The 15,574-nt window shown below is 43.9% G+C and overlaps 1 protein-coding gene across 5 annotated transcripts in view; it reads left to right on the top strand.

The window, feature by feature from the left end:
- The window catches only part of GRIP2 (glutamate receptor interacting protein 2), a 314,019-nt gene that overhangs the window by 158,330 nt on the left and 140,115 nt on the right, over positions 1-15,574 (top strand). The window contains exon 1 of one of the 5 annotated variants that reach the window (XM_068154130.1): positions 10,794-10,940. The exons of the other annotated variants lie outside the window; for them this stretch is intronic. Within the exon in view, the coding sequence (XP_068010231.1) occupies positions 10,886-10,940 (55 nt within the window). The 5' untranslated portion in view covers positions 10,794-10,885. Of the gene's footprint in view, positions 1-10,793; positions 10,941-15,574 lie in introns of those variants that run through there. 5 annotated transcript variants of the gene reach the window in all.

The raw sequence follows: 15,574 nt of genomic DNA, 5'->3' as shown, positions 1-15,574 counted from the left end.
GGCAAGGAGCCATCAGCCTGTAACGTGTGCAGTTGTCACTGGTTGAGAGGTCACACAGGAGGGACTGGGGACTGCTGGCAAGCTGCTCTTCAAGAGACTGGAGAAGGGGAACAAAGGGAAGGTGGAGAACAATAGGACATGACAGTGGCATTGGGATAATATCTGATTGCATTTAGGCATGTTTAATTGGCCTGGCAGTTTTTTTTACATCTCATGCATTTTCATAAGGATTCCTCTTTGCCTCTGGTTTTCTCATCTCATAGCTCCTTGGATTTCCCTGCAGACAGTCTCTCTGGATTTCTTTGTTTTGTTCCCTCCCTCCCCACTCCCCCCCCCCATTCCAAAGCAGTGCTGATTTGCCTGGCTTTGTGGTGTGTAAGCAGAAAGGCAGATTCAGCAAAGGCTGGTTGGGAAGAACTCATGTTATCCTTAGCAGAGGGAGAAAGTTGGGACAGGAGCGGGGAACTGGCAGTGACCTAGAAGGGCATGCCAACTATCAGAGCTCTCTTTTCACTGGGCTAGGTCTCTGTATATAGAGTCACATGTACATAAAGTGTAATGCTATGGGAAATCAAAATTGATACTGAAGATTTTTGTTTTCCCTTTACTCCCTCTGAAAGCTAGGATACATTTATTCTTCTGATTTTCCACCTAGTATTGGCTACAAGAGCTATACAGGTTCTAGGATAAATAAAAACAAATATATTCAGAGAGATGTTGCTCAGCCTTTCAGATCATCTGTGTTAAACTCCTACCCTTTTATTGCTAAGTGATGCCAGACCTAGTTGCTTCATCCTCCCACAAGAAATCCCCCAGGCACATAATTAAAACCAAGCCATCCTTGTAAAGCCACTGGCTGAGCTCGCCAGAATTGTTTCTGAATTTCATGTGGCTTTGAAGTTCATGAGTGCTGGGGCTTGGAGGGATGTGAAGACTCACAGAGATTTGGTCCTGCCAAGCAAAGTAGATCATGAGCTGTGGTGATTGCTAATGGGCTCCTCTCAGAGCCAATCTTGTCCCACCTGATCCTTAGGGTGAAGACAAATGTCTTCAACTAGATATCTGGCCTGAGTGAGACCACACTAACAAAAGAGTCCAAAGCTACATCACCAGGCTGTCCAAAGGGTACAGGTGCTCTAGGTGCCTTTGGGTCTGAGGAAACTTGGTAGCCTTTCAAAAATGTCTTATCATCAGGATTTGGGGGCTGGTACTCTGAACATCATGAGGGAAAGCTGACATGAAGCCATTGGTATGTCCTAGATCCCAGGCAGTGAAGGAGATAGGAAAAACTGCAGGTAGTGCTGACGGTGGAGGCCAGGGACAGGAGTGTCCCATTTGCTTTGGAAGAAGCACCTGTACTTCATGATAGCAGAAAAGCAGCTGCCATAAGGCCCACTGTGTTCCATTAACAGGGTTGTTTTCACATGGCTTTTATGTGTTTTCTGATGACAATTTGGTTTGTAGCAATTTATTGTCCTGCAGGTTTGTCTCCTCTGTTTACATCCCAGGGGCCTTGTTGTACAGCAGTAAATCATTGTGAAGCTGATAGTTTAGTTTCCAGCCATAAATTCAGAAGCTGGGAAAAGAGATTTGTGTATTCCTCTGCTTCTCTGCTTCCAACGGGGCTCTTCTTTGTGCTCTGTGTACCCCTGGGTGTGAAGATGTTGTTTGGTAAATGTGATGATAGCTAAAATAGTATCTTGAGGAACCCCTAAATAAATGCTTGGGTTTTTATATGGGAATGAAGGATGTGAAGTGATTTGGACAAGGCTGTACATCAGGGAAGGGGAAAAGATGGGCAAGCGACAAAGATCCTTTTGACAGAGCATTGGCACAAGTCTGGGTGCACATGTGCTGCACTATCTGGTCTTGATCTTGCCCTGGGAATGGTGCTGGAGTGCTTCAGGCAGCTGAGGTTTAACCTGCTTCATGTCCTGGGGCAACTCCGAGACCTGGCACTGAGTGTCTTGCGAATGGGAGCAGCATTACTGCTGGAAAGGGGAAACCTAACAGCAGGAATTAATGTGCAGCTCTGAAGAAGCCAGGGTTAATAGTGTTGAGGCAGGGATGTTTGTAGATAAGAGTCCTGAGAAAGGCAGGAGTCTGGAGGCCCTAATAATCCTCTCTCTGCCTGTGCCCTGTGGTAGTGAGTGTACTGTAAATGAAGCAGTTACTAGGAGTTATGCTCATATCACAACACAGAAACAGGTCTATTGAGCTAGAAAGAGTTGCCCTTTTTCAGCCTTTCAAAATTATTTCCCTTGTGGTGACCAGCAGAAGGAGAAACCTGTATTTCCTACATGAAGCCTGGTGCTCTTTCAAAGCCTCAGCGCCTCAGATCTCCTTCTCCGCTATTGGGATCATGAAGCTGCATTATTTACAGGTCCTCCTGGGCATTGCACTTGCACGTCCTGCACTGGCTGTGGAAAGGGGATCTCAGATGTACACTGGAGATTCAAAGGTGCCTAAACCTCATGAAAGGTTATGGGATCTCTAACTTCAAGCAAAGGCAGTTGTAAAGAGGAAGGTTTTGATCAAACAGAACCAATCCATTGCAACCAAACATAAATTTTGCATGAAAATATTCTGTTTCATCGTTTTCAGCAATTAAACCCATCTTCATTTGGACTGTTTGGTGCTGGAAATTAATTAGCTGATAATATCCTCTTTAGAATAAAGACAAATGCTTTTGTGTCTTTGCTGAAGGCTAATATTTGCAAAAAGAAGACAAGTAGATGAGTTTCTTAAATCTCTGTAATCTTGCCCTGATGAAGGTACTTCCTTACTGTAAAGCTTTCCATGAATTTCTGCATGCCTCTTTCTCACCTTTCACATAAAGCTAAGCACTAGAGAGGGGCTAAATCAAAGCTGCAGGTTTCAGCTTTCAGAGGACTGATCACTGTAGTGATCAGATTCAATCCAGCTGTTCTATTGTGGGATCGACTGTAATTAGCTCCACAGAAATGGGTAAAGGTAAAAATGTTTAATGAGGCAGACAGCCTTTTTCTTTAAGAATAAGCATTTGCATACTCATATGGTTAGAGATGGCATTTCCCAAACAAGTTTTTAGTCAGTTATAGGTGCACTCAATTCTTGGAAGAGTGAGCACTGGGCCATCTCCATGATGGTGCCTCTCTGAGTCTGGTAACAATAGGGGCTGGCAAACCTGCACCTACTGTCAAATGGGGTACAAAACTCAAGCCTAGTGTAAATGGAAACATGCTTAAGGTAGGAAAAAGCAATGGTGAGTTTTCAGTTGGACACATGCATTTAATGAGGACTGGACTCAATTCCCTACTGTGCTGTTGGCTCCCAGTTCAATACAGGACAAGCCACTGGTGGGCAAGTTTTCTGCCAGAATAAACTGGTGTGGCTGTTTTGCAGACAAGAAATCAGCGCCAGGTATACACGGCAGTGGATGTGGTCGTTAGATCTGATGGTGGACAGGGATAATTTTGCTTGATGCCCACTAAAAACACAGGCCAAAACCTTCATCTGTGTATTCCTAGTAACTTGAGCAAGGCAAACCTTCCAGATGGTTTTGTGGAGGGCAGACAGCTGGTTTTGATTTCAGGGGATCAAAACACCAATAGTCTGCTTTTTCCTAAATCATTTGTTCCTGTGAGTGAAACACCTTTACTGCCATTGTTTCGAAAAAGAAACCTGTCTGTAACAGTTTTAAATGAAGACATTCTGTGATTGTTGCATCTCCTCTGCTCAAACCATACTCAGTGCTATGCAGGAGCATTTGAAAAATGCAGGCAAAATGAGCCAGCAGATGAGGTCTACAGAAGCAAGTATATTGGTGCAGTGCTTAATGGTAATAATAAATTTCAGTTTCATGGCTTCTTATCACCTCCTGAACACTCTGCTCCTGATTAATAATTGTGCAACTTGGAACTTTTAATCTTTTGATTGCAAAACAAAAGCAGGTTTTTACTGGGTGCTAGACATCAGTAACAGCAAGTTTGCTGCTTTAAAAGGTACCTGTACTTCCTAGCAGAAACACCACCGATTCTGCGTGAAGGTTTTACATAATACATCGAAAAGTGAGGCTGTTCAGTTTTGAAGCTAAGCTGCGTGTTGCAGTGACTGCAGCTTTCCTATCATCCTTTTTTGAGGCTGGGAGGACTGAGGGTGCTCTGTAAGTAACAGTTAGAGTTGTGTATTGTATTTTAACTCTCCTTGCAGTAAAAGCCTGCAGCTGGCACTTAAACTAGGCAACCAGAACCTGCTTAAAAGGGAAATGACTTTTGGCCTCTGGCATGCTAACTGTCTGGAGCTGTACTAGCTAATTGCTTCATTAGCACAATGACTTGTAAAATACAGTGAAAAGTCTGCTGGGAGTGCATCCATGAAAGTTGGGGTGCTCATGTGTAGGCTGGCATCTGCAGTCAGCATTTGCAAGAGGCTTTGATTCCTCTAAGGAAATTGGCAGTCAGAGCGAGTGGCAACACAGCACATGCAGATAAGACTGTTTTAATTTCTTGCTTCAGGAGACTCAGCTGTCTCCTTGGAAAGACTGATGCCTTGTCCATGGATTTGCAGATTGAACAAACATACTGTACCATTTAATTATTAAAGAACAGCTTCAGCATTTCCTGGCAGAATAAACTGTGGTCAGAGGCTGAATCCCAGCACCAGTGTTCCACCTGCCAGACCATGTGTCTTACCATGGGCAATAGGCAGTGCCACTTTGACCGCTGCTCATTGGGGGTAACACAGCTCTCCTAACCCCATTTCCAAATGTGTACAATATTTTCATGCAGTTAAATAGCTGCTGTTATTTACTGCTATTGCAGCAGCATTTCCAAACAGGGACCTGGCTTCTCTTACACTCCTGTCTTGTGCAGAAACAGGGAAATAAAAACTGGGCTGGGCATCAAGCACCTGAGCCTTTGGTGTGCTGTGGATGCTGATAAAACTGCAGCATCACAACTGAAATACTACCAGGAGGAATATAAGAATACTTCTACACATGAATTCTCAAGATGTTCTTGTCAGCTGATGAAATAATTATAGTAGAAGATGTCTAAGTAATACTGATAGGGCTCAGGTTGGAAGCTCAAAAAGGGAACATAGATGTGAATGTTTAAATTAGCTGCTGCCTTAGCTTTGGGACATAATCCAAATGCCATTCACCAACTTGAATTGCAGAAAAGTGCCCATAAAATCCTACACATTCAGCCTTCCTGCCAATCTGGTGTGTGAATTACGGAGAGGACAACTAGGAAGACGTCATCAGCACACAGCTTTCACCTCTAGCCTTCACTCATCTCTAAATCATGTTCTTTGAATTCTAGCCTCAGTCTAATCAGATACACAAACCATTAGCCCCTCAGTGCAGTCTCATGACTATTACTTTTGAAACTGTGGGACAGTGGTGCTTACATGTGGTTGCATTCACAGTCTCAGCAACTGTAATGGTGAGAATTGGCCATTTCTCCAAAGAGACTCTTGCTTATTTCTTGAAGCTGTTGATAGAGGGTCTGGAGAAGTTCTAATTTGGGGAAATAATTTTGTACAGCTGAAAATTAAGCATGGCATTTCTCATGAGCTGGCCTTCTGTGGAGCTTGTGAGTTTGTAAAAAGTTGCATAGGTTGCTCAGAGACTGTGTCAGAGAAGTCATCTGTGGAAGCAAAAATAAGGATTTTCAAAATACTGAGGGTGAAGGTTAATGACTGAAGCCTGTTTGTCTACTTAGCTGAACATGATTTGATGACAGACTGTCACCTTCCTAAGTTACTGTCAGGGTAATTAAACCTAATAGTGCCACATCAAACTTTCCCCTCCTCCCTAATGTTGCTCGGTTGGAAGCCGTGGCACTGCACAAGGGAAAGCTGCAGCCATGCTAATTAGGACCAGGCAAGGTACATGTAAAGCATCATTTAGACCATTTCCTTTTGGGAATTGTCTACTAATTGAGCATGGTTTCGATGAACCCAACCATTGTTCACGCTGTCACTGGGATCCTTTATTAAGGGTAATCAGTTAAAGCAGTACAGGTGTCAGTGTGGGCAGAGCATCTTCCCGCAAAGCTTTGTTACTGACAGCATCAATACATAGGAAATAAGTTCAACTTGGCTTTGCCAAGCTGTCAGTTTGACCCCCAACCCTGATCTAACTGCATTTGTTAGGAGCATATTTGATTTAACAGTCACTGAGGTGCAATGAATTTGGAGCCTGGGGTCTCTTTAGTCTCTGTGGGGAGGGGGTGAGCAGCTTGTGACAAGTTGGTGTTGCTCTGCTTTACTCAGAGGATATAGATGTTTCTGTGGGAATTCACACATCAGGCAGGAGAGTTTCATCACTAGCATACTGCATCGTATGAGTACATGGGATATCAGATTTTTTTATGGATAAGCTCAGCCTGAGTATGTTTTGAGGAATTCAAGATATTTGATTTGTTGTTTCAACATTGATCTGACTTGCTTATCCAGGGCAGACTTTTTGTCTCCAAATGCTTTAATGCCACATTTGGCACACAATTTTCTTCTATACCTCTCAATGAGCATGCAAACTCTTAGGGGAATATCTATTGTCAGCTAATGTAGATATGGTTTGGTGCTAACCTAGCAGTGTTGGGTTAACAGAGTGATTGGCCATTGGAGTGGGCTGCCCAGGGATCTGGTGGAGTCACCGCCACTGGAGGTGTTTAGGAGGAGACTGGATGAGGCACTTGGTGCCAGGGTTTAGTTGATAAGATGGTCTTGGGTGATAGGTTGGACTTGATGATCTTGAAGGTCTTTTCCAATCTGGTCTATTCTGTTCTATTCTATTCTATTCTGTTCTGTTCTGTTCTGTTCTGTTCTGTTCTGTTCTGTCCTGTCCTGTCCTGTCCTGTCCTGTCCTGTATCTTTATAAAGCTCTTCACACAAAGTGTTGTTAGCCATTGGAATGGGCTGACCAGGGAGGTGGTGGAGTCACCATCCCTGGAGGTGTTCAAAAAGGGATTGGACGTGGCACTTGGTGCCATGGTTTAGTAGTTAGAGGTCTTGGGTGACAGGTTGGACTTGATGATCTTTAGGTCTTTTCCAATCTTATTGATTCTATTCTATTCTATTCTATTCTATTCTATTCTATTCTATTCTATTCTATTCTATTCTATTCTATTCTATTCTATTCTATTCTATTCTATTCTATTCTATTCTACTCTACTCTACTCTACTCTACTCTACTCTACTCTACTCTAACAGTTGGCGCTGATGATCTTAAATGACCCTTACAAAGAAAACAATTTTACAGTTCTAATTGTGGTGGCTTATCTTAATATGCACTATGACATTAATATTTTAAAGTGATACCTTCAGTCTGGTTTTGGCCAGTTGTTTGCCATTGGAATGTGCTGCCCAGGGAGGTGGTGCAGTCACCATCCCTGGAGGTGTTCAAGAGGGGATTGAACGTGGCACTTGGTGCCACGGTGTAGTCATGAGGTGTTGGGTGACAGGTTGGACTTGATGATCTTTGAGGTCTTTTCCAACCTTGGTGAATTTGTGATTCTGTGACAGTTACTCAGCTAAATGCGTTTACTAAAGGCAAGTTTTTAACAAGGTGGAGTAGTAAGAAGGGAGAGTCTTTCATATCTTTTGTTACTGATACCTGAGATCATTCCAAGGAGAAGTTACTCATAAGCTATTTATAGAACAAAACTACCTGTAGAGAACTTTGTTTATTTTGCTCTCTTTTTAAATGGAAGACATACACTGGTTATCCAGTTTAATGTAGTCTAATCTGAAGTGATGATAAAAGTCTGTTAGCCCAGTGTCTGCTAACACTTTTTGTACTTTTTGCAGACAGTGTGCAAATATGAAATGAAAGGAAGGAAGGAAAAGAAACAATAAATCTGCCTTTCCACACAAATCTGCAGTGCTCTCCTCAGAACCCATTTAATGCCTCTGCCTGCTGACTGTGCCCAGAGTCATACCGAAGTGAAGCACGTCTAAAATAAGGCTGCAACACCCATTAAACTAGAGAAGAGAAGATGAAAATAATCTGAACAAATTCACAAAGGCAGCATTATCAGTATTTGTAACATTAATGCATTCAACCATAACCATACCTGCTAGTAAGGAAATACTGCCAGTTAAAACCCCCCCGTAGTAGAGTGTGTAATTTTCAGGGTACATATTAGACACGGGGGAATTTTTGCATTATTATTCCTGAGGAAGGAAACAAACTGTGTGGCAAGCTCGAGCTAAAACCCAACTAATTTAATGTGAGCTCTGCTTTCAGTGTTTTCTGCTCCTTTAGTTTTGTTCTGCTGCGTGTTTTTAAATGTTTGCATTAATAGAAGGCTGTTTTCTTCTTCGCCATTTCTCCACAGTTGGCTCTTACAGAAAAAGTGTAATTATTGCCAGGCAGATAAGCGCAGCAGTACACCCCTGGATTCTGAATGCTGTCTATTCATTAATCACATGGTGTTTTTCTGAAACATGCTCTATATCTGGTTTCATCATCCTCTTGCACTATTTGCAATGGATTCGATGGCTCATCAGAACAACTTCAAATACCAGACATGATAAATGGTAATAGATTTCCCACTATACAAAGGCTTTTTTATCCTCTTAGCTTAATTGCTGCATTTCTCACTCCTCCTATTGTGCACTCTTGATGACCAGTGTCCCCACAGTCATTTCCTTAGCCGAAATGAGGATTAGATTTATACGTGGGAGAGCTGAAAACACACTTGCTTCAGTATCAAAGAGGAACAGCTGTTCTTTATTTGCAACTGGAATTTCCTCCAAGTTAAAGCAAATTGTCTTGGGACATCCAGGCAGTCCCCCAAATGAAGAAGCTCCCTGAGCCTCTCAGAGGAGGGTAGACTGGATCTTAATATTCAGGTTTGTTTCTGAACGTGTTTAAATCCCAGTGATCAACTTAGAGCATGAAATGGCACAGTTCCTCTAGACTTATGCATAGGCTGGTGCTTCGGTGTCATGAAGCACACAAAATCTGGCACAAAATGATTGGGAAAAGTGTGTAATTTCCTCTGCTACAGCTACAGTGAAAATATTATAGGTTGGACTCTGAGGTCTTTTCCAGCCTGGTTGATTCAATGATTTCATGAATAACTGGGAGATCTGTGTGCTCAGCAGAGGCAAAAGAAGCAGCAGCAACCTGGACAGAGCAAGCAACTCTTCACGAGGAGCTGGGGGTTTGCTTTCTAGTTGTCTCAGATATTGGGTATTTGGAGCTCTGTGGAATCTGCTCAGCCCCCTTGGGCTTTCATAGCCATGGCAGGAGCAGCAGGAGAAGCCTTCCTGCCTGGCCCCATGCCTCAAACCATCGTGAGCCTCACACGTGTGTTTCTTAAGCCATGCAAACGGGCTCAGGCTTTTCATCTTCTGAATAGGGCTTTAAATGCATACATTGCATCTAAATTTATCTGTATTTAATATACATGTACACACCTGTCAGTGCTTTCAACTCTGTATTTTAAAGAAGGCAAGATGGAATCAAGAAGAAAATTTCTCGTGCTGTTACATAAAGCCTGATCTCTGAAGCATTGAGGGTTGATTGAGTTTTGAGGGTTTATAATTGGAATTCTTTAATTTGAAATTCAGTGTTAGCTCCTCTGGGATTGTCAATTGTGCTGTGCTGCTAACACTGACACGTGTCCAAAGCAGCTCTTTTGCAGCCCTTTCCTTGCTGGAATGCTTTCTGGGTCAGTCCACGTTACGTTTTCCTTTAGTTCCAAATTTACACCTTTGAGTTTGAATTTACCAAATTGTGTTATGTGTGCTTCCAGACTAAAATGTGGGAGGGTGACCCTGGTAAGTCAGTGCAAAGACTCAGCAACAGAGCATTGATTCTGTGTCACCTCCGTAAGGGGCCTCCTGAAAAGATGCAGCATGTTGCTGCCTGCAGCACTGGGTCTGTGGAAAAAAATTAACAACCTCCTAAGTCATCTGTGGGATCACCAGAAATGTTGGCTAAAGAAGGCACTCAGATTTTGTGTTGATAAACTCCCCAAATGTCCATCTATTGAAAGCCTTTAGCCCTCAAGTATTGATTTAATAATGGGGCTTTCTTCTATAAATCTGATGTTTCCCCATGGGTTCCTTGGAGGTGCCTTTGAATTCCTCTAAGACCATGGTAAGAAGTGATATTCAAGGTGCAACCCTCAACTGCTCCAAGGCTGCTCCATCCCCAGCAAAGATCTCCAAGATGATCCATCATCCCATCTCTGCGAGTAAGGGTTGGCACTTGTGATACATCCTGCTGTTTGGGGTGCTGATGTTCAACGTGTGGCTTGTGTGTTCCTGGGATGGCGGCCTCACCCTCACATCTACAGGGCATTGCTAATGGTTTCTGCAGATGCAGAAAAGTTCTACTGCAAAAAACTGCTTTATTTTCAGCAGTGCTGCTGGGGCTGTTACCAGCACAGTCTCATGGCACGTGTGCTGGTGCTGGGTGAACTGATTCTGTGAAATTGAGGGCTTTTATCTCCTTTGCTCCAGTAAGCTCCGGATTAGCTTTCTGGTGAAGCACAAGCATGCACCCATATGTGCTAAGGAATAATGTTACTTTGCAAATTAATATGTTAATGTGGTATCAGATTCCCAGCTCTTAACAGCAGGAGACTGGCAATAGGTTTATAAACATCATGGAGTGAATGTATTCATCTCGACAAGATAACAAGGCAAAACAGCCCCACACTGAAAGTACTGGAAAGGGTCTGTGCACCCTCTGGCTCTCTCTGCCATCCTCCCCCCAGATCCCTTCCCTCTCACTCCCTCTGCCACTACATAAAGCACGACTCCATTTCACAGTAATCATAAATGAACTTCGAGCCAGCAGCCCCTTGCAGAGCCAGGCAGGGGTGCGGAGGGAGAGCGGCACCGAGCCATATGAGCGGAGCGCTGGAGGCTGCGGGCGGGGAAGATGTTCGCTGTTTCGCTCAAGTGCCGGCTCGGGGTGGTGAGACGGAGGAGTAAAGGTACGGTGAGAGCAGAGCTGAGCAGCTCACTCCTGCCTGAGAGAGGGACTTGGAGGGGACTCACTTCAATGTTTACTCTTCTTTAGCTGGGCAGGAGGAATAAAACGATGTGGTCTGTGTTTGTCACCCTCGATGTGCTTTGATGGGGGAGAGTAAGATTATTTTATTTTCTTGCATGTCATTTATTTTACAGAGGCTAGATATTCCTTCCCCCCCCCCCCCCCCCCCCCCCCGAGTCTGGATTTCTATGCTGTCCATCTGCGATGGTTATTATTGCAGTAAAGTGGATTTAGGTGTGCCACAGAGTCTCACCAGGTTTCCCTCCTCCCATGTGGGAGCTGTGTGCAGGGAGAGGTGCTTGGGTGTTTGCCAGACTCCACCAAACTGTTTGGGAATCATGATGTCTGTCCCTCCCTGCCCTCCCTCCATGAGGAGAGTGGGTTGAAAGGATGGGAAACCTGGCAGAACAATGGGCAGAAAATAAACTTTGAGAAGATTTGAGGAACAAAAATATCTCAGAGTAAGTTAATTTGAGTCTGGACAAGCTTCCAGTCTCACAATCCTGTAGTGATGCATGGGATGAGAAGTGAAGGTTTTTTGTGTGCTGGACTGTGATCTGGGGTTCCTCACCCTCAGCCTAGTTCTGTGTTAAATAGTCTCTGAATTTTTGTGGTGGATGTTGGTGTGGCTGCCGAGCTCCCAGGGCACTCTGCAGCACAGTGCTCAGTCCCATGTTTTGCCTTTGATTTTGAAAGGCGTACATCTTATGGGACCCGGAGCCCTCGCAGACTGCCAGGAGCTCTGCTCTTGGATTCAGCCCTTACTGCCGGCAGCAGTCCTGAAACAGATCAAAGTCCTTTGGTGTAAAGGAAGACGATCTGCATTTTTATAGGGACCTCTAAAGAATAACAGCTTTGAGAGGCTCACTGTAACTTGGATATCATTGACATAGGCTTTACTGAATGCACAAATTCAGCTGTTAGCCTCACTTAAAGGGAGAGAGACTTCCTAGATGGTGCAGGGATCTGTGTGTAAACATACAGGAGCTCTGCAAGGGCAGGTACAAAACTCTGGCATGAACACAACGCATGTTTCTGAGGCAGGCTAGACCCTCAGTCTGGGGTGCAATTCCTGTGTGTAACTTGTGTAGTACATAAAAAAGTATCAGAACAAGGCTTCAGCTCTATGAGACAGACCCAAGCACAGAACAGGAGCCTGAGGACTGCTGCACTTGATATTGATTACTGGGGTTGCTAAGAGAGCACATGGAATATGATTGCCTTGCTGTGCTCATTCCTCTGGTGAGTGTGCAGGTAATACCCCTACACAGAAGCATCAGCAGGACATTCTGCTGCACACGAGGGCATGTTCACCCTGGGGTTACCATCCTCCTCTGGTGGACCTGGGCCTGGGCTTCTTTCCCATCTATAAATTTGTATTTGACATAATTTGTTTTGGCAGTTTATGATGATGCTTCTTTGTTTTTTCTCCTTGGTTTGGAGGCTTCTCTCTGCCCTGGTAGGAGCTTCGTGGTTCCAGTCAAACAGGGTGGCACAGGCAGGCTTTCCATCTCCTAGAGTGACACCTTTGTGCTTTGTGCTTTGATCAAACATAGCCCTGGGGTCTATTTTAGTGACGTGATGCCAAGAGAAAATTTGGTGCCCTATTAGTTTTCCCAGTTATTTTTTTTCTCAAGCAATCTGAAGGAACTGCAGTAATGTTGCAACATGAAGGGTTTTTCTCAGCAGTTTTCCAGGGAAGTTAGGAAAGACTGGGAGAGTGAATGCATTTGTACCTGCAAAACACTGAAATGGTAGCTTGATATTGTAACAGAGGTTAAAAGAATGTTATCCTTGTACTACCTGATAAAGTTTCAGTGGCTTTGGTTGAAATATATAGAATTGACTTAAGTCACCTGCATTTCTTAGTGACAGATTTAAATAAGAGAATTGCTAATCCAATGCTAAATTGTACTCCTTTGATCAAGGATTAAACTGAGCTGGAACTGGCTTTTGGGACTAGAGCTTTGAAATGAGCAGCCAGACAGAGATGTTGTTACTTGTCTTCTATATTTTGGATCAGCAGATGTTTAAAGCATATCCCCAAAAGACTGAGCAAAAATAAATGATTCCTAGATGCTGTTGCTACCAGAGTGAGCCCATCATGACTGGCCAGCAAGCAAGGATGGGAGCTGGTGTGAATAGCTAGTGGGTAATGAACTCTGCTGCGTTTACCCATCTGTAAGTGCTCAAAAATGAACTATCTATCTGTTGCATCCTAGGAGGTGGGCAGGCCTGAGAGAAACATTCTTTATTTGTCACTAAAACTCCCCACCACCTTTGTTCAATGAGAGAAAGGCAGACAGAGTGAAGTGGTCTGTAGAGGAGTGTGTAAAGAATGGCAGATACCTCAGTCCAGGGTATCTGTATGTCCTCTGATCCAGGCATTTATGTGACTCTTTGTCCCAAAAACATGTGCTCTGCCTGGCTCTGCAGCTGGTGCTTGCTAGGGGAAAGGCCTCTTCTGCTCAAAGCTGATTGTAATTTAATTTTAAGGTAATGTATTAAAATCTCAGCTGTGGTGGCTACTGGTAGTTTTATGTAGTTTTAAGTTTAAACATCGTCACGGAAATGAGGATTGATCTCTCTGCATTAGCTGCTGCTTTCTGATTTGTAATAGACCCCTTCCTACAGGCTGGCACTTCTTTGGCAAGCTTTCCCCCAACTCTTTGCTTTCTGCTGGATTTTCTTTGCTTCCCTCCAACTCCAGATGCTGCTTCTCAGCTAATCGCCTCACTTTAGAGAGAAATTCTTGCTGTTGGTCCTCTTGGATTCATGGTTTCCTTCCTTTGCTGAGCCCTTGAGCTTTTCCTGGCATGGGGAACATTCACACTTAATCCGGCAGGCATTCATTCATTTGGCTGGCTGGGAGCAGGCAGCACTTCCCTGCCTGCAGCTCAGCAGCTGCCTTTGGCCAGCACCAGCTCATACAGCTGTAGGGCTCCTCTTCAAAATCCCTTGATCCTCTGCAGAAGGTGCTATTGAAAACCCCAAGGACAAACAGTTGCTTGTCCAATACAGTAATTAATCTTTTCTCAATATTAGTGAGTTTTTCCACTGGAAAAGCTAAAAGCCATTAGCAAATGTTCTGGATGTTGTATAGCAAATGTCTGCTTGAAGAATGGTTGCCCACATGCCTGTGTTACTGCCATGTGTCCTGCTGTGGTGGTTTCTATATAGCCGTGCCTGATGTTCAGCTGAGCTCAAATTGGACTCTTTGGAGAGTTGGTAGTTGGTGGTTTGCTTCCCTGCTAGCCCCAATTACTGCAGCAAATCATCTGTGTTTTATAAACAAGTAAACAGAAGTGATGATGATCCTAAATCATTGACCACACACATGTGTCAACCTGGAAAGGTGCAAATGAGGCAACTTAAAGGTGCCCTCACTGTTTCTTCTGCCTCCCAAAGCCTGCAATGCAAGCAAGGGGATGCTTTTCAGGACCTGGTGAGCCCAATTACTGCCTCAGCCAGCAGCAGCACACACCAAAGGGCCTGAACCCTACCACTCTGACAGAAGAAAAGAACTTGTTTTTTTTGGTTTGAGATGCTAAAGCTTAAATCATTCTAATTTTTATCAGTCTGTGGTGTGAATGAATTTAGACTAACAAAAGTAATTTTCCTGTTCCTTTGCCAAAAAAGTGTCATTTGGAGTGTGCCAGGCATTAAAATTTGTAAAAGAGAGTGTATGTTCTGCTTTTCTTTTACTTATGGCTGCCTTTTTCAGCCTTTTAACCTTCACTGAATCAGGTTTGCAAACTTTCCCCCTTTTATTTTTTTTTTTTCTTCTTATTTCTTTTTTTTAGTTCTGGGCCCCTCAGTTTAGGAAAGATGTTGACTTGCTGGAATGTGTCCAGAGAAGGGCAATAAAGCTGGGGAGGGGTTTGGAGCACAAGCCCTATGAGGAGAGGCTGAGGGAGCTGGGGTTGCTTAGCCTGGAGAAGAGGAGGCTCAAGGGGAGACCTTATTGCTGTCTACAACTACCTGAAGGGAGGTTGTAGCCAGGTGGGGGTTGGTCTCTTCTCCCAGGCAACCAGCACCAGAACAAGAGGACACAGTCTCAGGCTGCGCCAGAGGAGTTTTAGGCTGGGTGTTAGTAAGAAATTCTTCATAGAGAGAGAGTGATTGCCCATTGGAATGGGCTGTCCAGGGAGGTGGTGGAGTCACCATCACTGGAGGTGTTTAGAAGGAGTCTGGGTGGTGTGCTTGGTGCCATGGTTTAGTTGATTAGATGGTGTTGGATGATAGATTGGACTCGATGATCTCAAAGGTCTTTTCTAACCTGTTCTGGTCTATTCTATTTTATTCTATTCTTTTTTTCACTAGGTGCTTCCTTTTACTTTTTGGTGTTCCTCTCTTGTGTTTCAATAGGAGCTGAGAAAATAAGTAGGCAAGAGAAACCCCCTTGAGAACCCCAGGAACAAACTGGAAGAATGTGTTCAGGGGAACTGTCAAATAGTGTGAGACCTGCAATAAAACCATCAGTTTTAGCACAGCAACTTTTATACAGAGATCCAGATTTTCAAAGATAGCTACGTGCATGTAGGCATCCTGACTTGTCCCTTAGACAGAAATTAC

This window comes from Melanerpes formicivorus, unplaced genomic scaffold, assembly GCF_026170545.1.
Source record: "Melanerpes formicivorus ecotype bairdi unplaced genomic scaffold, bMelFor1.0.p_v2 SCAF_28, whole genome shotgun sequence".
Lineage (NCBI taxonomy): Eukaryota > Metazoa > Chordata > Aves > Piciformes > Picidae > Melanerpes > Melanerpes formicivorus.
This window is presented reverse-complemented; position numbering and strand designations above follow the sequence as displayed.